This window comes from Vulpes vulpes, chromosome 2 (genome assembly GCF_048418805.1).
Source record: "Vulpes vulpes isolate BD-2025 chromosome 2, VulVul3, whole genome shotgun sequence".
Classification (NCBI taxonomy): domain Eukaryota; kingdom Metazoa; phylum Chordata; class Mammalia; order Carnivora; family Canidae; genus Vulpes; species Vulpes vulpes.
The window spans coordinates 115,077,391-115,082,661 of record NC_132781.1 but is presented as its reverse complement, the minus strand read 5'-3'; the positions used below and the strand labels follow the sequence as shown (position 1 = coordinate 115,082,661).

General features: G+C 57.6%; 1 protein-coding gene across 1 annotated transcript; it reads right to left on the bottom strand.

Annotated features, from left to right (window-relative positions):
* Positions 1-2,725: 2,725 nt before the first annotated feature.
* LOC112907557 (calmodulin) lies at positions 2,726-4,584 on the bottom strand. The gene has a single exon (XM_072743857.1). The coding sequence runs from the start codon at positions 3,540-3,542 to the stop codon at positions 2,973-2,975; it is 570 nt and encodes a 189-aa protein (XP_072599958.1). The 5' UTR covers positions 3,543-4,584; the 3' UTR covers positions 2,726-2,972.
* Between the last annotated feature and the right edge of the window lie 687 nt (positions 4,585-5,271).

The window sequence follows — 5,271 nt, the reverse complement described above, 5'->3', positions numbered from 1 at the left end:
TTGTCCTCCTGGGACAGCAGGTTAAGAGAAGCACCTGTGCCCTGTGCACGAGCAGCTCACAGTGAGCAGCCTCAGGCGCCCCATCTCCCAGCGCCTGGGCTGCCAGGGCCTCAGTTCTGTCCTTCCCTCTGCCAGGGCCAGCTTTCAAGTACCTTGTGCATTGGGCTTAGTAGGACACCCTGTGCACATCCAGAAACATGGAGAAAACATCACACAAAACTCCTGCAGCTCGCCCCCCACCCCGCCCCAGGGAAGCGCAGCAGGAGGCCGTGGGGGCCTCCCCCACCCCCGCCCCATGCAAACACCTCTCTGGGGCCAACACCCGGCCCCGACATCCTTTTTTTTATTTTTAATAATACATTTATTTTTTATTGGTGTTCAATTTGCCACATACAGAATAACACCCAGTGCTCATCCTGTCAAGTGCCCCCTCAGTGCCCATCACCCAGTCACCCCCACCCCCCGCCCACCTCCCTTTCCACCACCCCTAGTTCATTTCCCAGAGTTAGGAGTCTTCATGTTCTGTCTCCCTTTCTGATATTTCCTACCCATTTCGGCCCCAACATCCTGAAGGAGCATTTACTATTTATCTGGGAGTTGACTATTCCCAGTGATGAGCCACCTCCTTCCTTCCTCAAAGTCGGGGGGAAAAAGGTAGAAAGAAAGAGAGAAAGAGAGGGAAAAAAAAGAAAGAAAAGAAAGAAAGAAAGAAAGAAAGAAAGAAAGAAAGAAAGAAAGAAGAAAGAAAAGAAAGAAAGAAAGAAAGAAAGAAAGAAAGAGAGACAGAGAGAGAGAAAGAAAGAGAAAAAGAAAGAAAGAAAGAGGAAGGAAGAAAAGAAAGAAAGAGAAAGAAAGAGAGAGAGAGAAAGAGAGAGAGAGAAAGAAAGAAAGAAAGAAAGAAAAAGAAAAAGAAGAAAGAAAAAGAAAGAAAGAAAAAGAAAGAAAGAAAGAAAGAAAGAAAGAAAGAAAGAAAGAAAGAAGAGAAAGAAAAAAGGAAGGAAGGAAATCAACTTTACACGCCCCCCACTCCAGCAGTGGTTCTCAGACATCTGGGGCCACGGGGCAGTGAAACCCCCACATTAACTGTGGAGGGGGTTGGCCCTTGTAAGGACTCTTCAGTTTTTTTCAGACTAAGAACATTAAAAAAAAAAGAAAGAAAGAAAGAAATCCCACACAACTACCACCTGCCATCCCGGTGGCTTCTTGGGAGCAAGGACATGTAGCCTTTAGAAATTTAAGAACGTCATCAGTTCGGGCAGGTTGAGAAAGTCTTTATGGTGCCTGTTTCCACACCAAGGCAGCCTGGCATTTAGGACTCACTAATTCAGAAACTCAGGCCACGGTGACCTGCGTCTGTAAGGGGACAGGGACTTTCTGGAGGGAAGCACCCTGGTGCTGGACGTCAGCCACTGCAGCCCTCACCACACCAGGTGGGCTGCCTGCCTCCCCCCTCTCCCACCCCCGGCTCCTCCTTGTTGTCATGTCTTGACCTCCTCTGGGTTGCACGCTTCTGTCCTCCTGCTCCACGGCCCATCCCCTGCCTCCCTCAGGACCTTCGGGGACCTGAAACTCTTTCCCCACCTCGGAGCCCCCAGCTCTCCCCCCAGGACCTGCCCTGCTGTGTCTGGCACCTGCTGTGCTTTGGAGGGGGCTTGGCCATACCCCGGTACCGCAGGCACTTGGTCTGAGGACGGGCCTGGGAGACGGCAGCCTGTGAGGGTCACAGGACACTGCAGTGACCCACCAACCATGTCAAATGGGAGGAAAAACCCAGAAAAGCATCATCTGAGCAGCAGTGCCTACCCCCATGCCCTGCCCCCCCCCCCCGGAGCCCTGCACTCACCCACCACTTACCCACCACCTGGGCTGGAACGAGGGGCGGGCAGGCAAGGGCGGGCGCCAGGATTTTGCAACAACCCCCCCCCCCGGGGGAGCTGGCTCTGCCTCCCCGCCCAGAGCTGGGAACCACTGACTTGGCGCAGCTAGGAAAACATAGTCATCACCAGAAGGAGGAGAAACCTCATTTCGTGAAGGAGGATGCAGAAGCCCACCATTGCAGGGCACCCAGAGCCGCATGGCCGCATGCAAGACGCCGCGGGAAAACCGGCGTGTGTGTGTGTATGTGTGTGTGTGTGTATGTGTGTGTGTGTGTGTGTGTGTGTGTGCATTCTGGATCCCGGGTCCCAGGGCTCATCCTGCCTCCCCTCCAGCCCTCGGATTTCATTCTGATGCCACGTGGGCCTCAGTTCCCTCCAGCGCAGGGGGACCTCAGGTGGAGCCATCTCTGAGACCCAGGACAGGTGACGAGCAGCGTCCAGCAGGCCTGATGCAGGGGGACCACCCTGCAGTGCCACACGCCCCAGGTCACATAGAGTAAGGGCACAGCAGAGAACAATGGGGTGCAAAGGAGGCAGTGTCCCAGCCCCAGGCTCCGGCCTCCGGCCTCCAGTCAAGACCCAGGCTCAGGCAGTCCCTCGAGCCAAAGAAATGCTCCTCTTCTGTCCTCCACCCTTGTCACACCCCACTTGCACCTGTTCTCCTCAGGTGTCCGGGAGATGCTGGAGGAGGACTGTGTGGCCTACCCAGGTGGGTTTCCCCACTGGGGCACAGTGAAGGGGATAGAGGCTCAAAGGAAACCCAAATGCCACCATTTGGGGCCTTCAATTTTCTACTTTCCAACCGCTCAAGCACGAGCACACACCACCCTTTGGAGCTCACACTGCTTTTATTTCAACCACCACATTGCGTTGGGTTTCCTCGGCGCAGCGAGGTGGGGGATCCCCACTTCTCTGTAGGGTCTCACCAGGCGCAGAGAGCTCAGAAACCAGGCCCAAGAGAGGCCATGCTTTCCCACCAGTAGGTAATTTCCCAACCACCACCCACACTTGCCCTTTACATCCCCGCCACACAAGCAGGGACCCCGAAGAGGCCTGAGGACCGGAGTCCAGCGGGAAACGGGCCAGGACTGGGTCTCACTTCTGGGAGAGGATGCGCACGAACTCTTCGTAGTTCACTTGCCCGTCCTTGTCCACATCGGCCTCCTGGATCATGGTGTCCAGCTCCTCCTGGGACAGCGACTCGCCCAGCTTGGCCATGGCCTGCTTGAGCTCGTCCACGCTGATGTGGCCGTCGCCGTTCAGGTCGAAGGCGCGGAAGACCTCCCGCATCTCCTGCTCACTGCCCCAGGACTTCATCCTCTTGACCATCGCCTCCAGGAACTCTTGGAAGCTGATGACCCCGTCGCCGTCCGTGTCCACCTGGGCGATGAGCATCTTCAGCTCGGCCTCTGACATATCCTTGCCCAGGGCCTGCATCACGGCGCCCAGCTCCTGGGTGTTGATGGTGTTGTCACCGTTCTTGTCAAATCTGGAGAAGACTTCCTTGAACTTGGCCACCTGTTCTGGAGGCAGCTCCTCGGCCATGTTGCCCACACCTGTCACGGAACTTCCAACCTTGCTGCCAACCGGCTCAGAGCGGGCACTGCAGCAGGGACGGGCAGCTGAGTGTGTGTGAGGGCACAGCCTCTGTGGCAGCCTTGCCATGGGACGGGAACCCCTCCTTTTCTGCAATTGGAGCAAAGGGAGGAGGAAGGCTCTCCACCCTCCCCATCATGTCCTTGGGCAAAATCCTCCTCCCAGGGAGGGACAGACCAGCAGCAGACCAGAAATGCAGGAATTGGAGTGGCAGGGCCCGCCCAGGGGAGGCTGGAGGGAGCCACACCACACGGGGGGCCATCGGCAGCCTCCCCGCAGCCCCCGGCCCTGATGGCAGACGGGCCACTGTGGAAGCTTCTTGCCGAGGTGATCCCCGCAGAGAGCATGGCTGGGAAGGGGAAGGGAGCCTCGCGCGGTGGACACAGCAGGTCCCGGGCGAGAGGGGGCCTGGCCGGCCATCCTGTGCTCCTCTCGGGCCGCCCGTCAGTGCTCACCCCACAGGGTGGACTGTGGAGGCGGATGTGCTGGAACTGAGTGGAATCAGGGTGGCCCCATGGGCGTCACTGAACTCCCAGCCCAGGTGGCCAACAGGTCTGTAATGGAGGGTGTGGCCAGCTGCCTGCGGCTTGGAGCGAGCAAGGAGCCTGGGTGCACACAGACCCTGGCACATGGGTGTGCCACTTGTCACACGAATATTCTGAGGGTGATTTCGGGTGCGAGGAAAAGGCTTCCTGTCCCCCCAGAATACCTCTCCTCTAGCTCCTCGGAATCTGTTCCATCGTTAGGTCCAAGTCTCTCCCTGAGGCCACAGGGAGGAGTGGGGCGTCCCTCCCCAGAGCAGCGGGGATGCTGGGGAGCCTGGGCACCCCCGTCTTGTGTGTTCTCTAGATGGCATCTCTGCCTGCTGCCCTGAGTACAGAGTTAGAGCAAGAGCTCAGCCCTTGGGGTCTATTCCTCAAGTCCTCGGCAAGTGGGAACCGAGGCTCTGGGGGGACACTGGCTGGGAGTCGCTATGGGGTCTCTCTGCATGCGAGCCCTACACATTCCCAGGACTTCCACCCTCCACGCAGTGGGACCTGTGTCTCTGAGGGATCAGATAAACTCCAGCTCTGCCTCAGCCCGTCAAATCCTCTGAGGAGTCTCTCCTCCCCTAGGAGGCAGCCAGGCAAACAGCTCCCCGGCCTGGTGCACCTGCCCCCCGCAGCCCACCCCGGGCTCAGCGCACCTGCCCCCCCCCACAGTCTACCCTGGGCTCAATGCACCTGTCCCCCCAACCCGTCCCTCACTCAATGCTCCCCAAGCCCACGTCATGCTTGGTGCACCTGCCCCCCCAGCCCCTCCCAGGCTCAATGCACCTGTGCCCCCATTCCACACCGGGCTCAGTACACCTGCCCCCTCAGCCCACCTTAGGCTCAGCGCACCTGCCCCCCAAGCCCACCCCGAGTCAGGGGACCCCCAGGTGGACACACAAAGGGAAATGCTCTCGTCGTCTAACTTCTTTAAAGAGGTCTTGAAGAAGCGCCGCGGTTTCATCTTCGTGCTGGAAGAGGACTGAGGCCTCGATACGTCTTGAGCAATCGGTTAGTCAATGAAGCCGCAGTCACAGTCGCATCGGGTGGAGAACGTGGTGCAGCCGGGCCGGCCTAGGGCGGGGCTCCCAGCAACCAGGGCATTCTCTGAAGACTCTATGAAGATATAAATCTATATTTTCTCGTTTTATTTTCCTCTTCCCTTAGGAGCGGGACCCGTGATTAAAAATCCGAGGCGCTTAACATTTTCTTGTTTTCCCTCGGTATTAAATGGTGCAGCGTAAACCACGAGGAATTTTTCCGATGCT

Excerpts from the sequence above, each read along its gene's own strand:
- LOC112907557 (XM_072743857.1), bottom strand. The coding sequence starts at position 3,542 with ATGGCAAGGCTGCCACAGAGGCTGTGCCCTCACACACACTCAGCTGCC.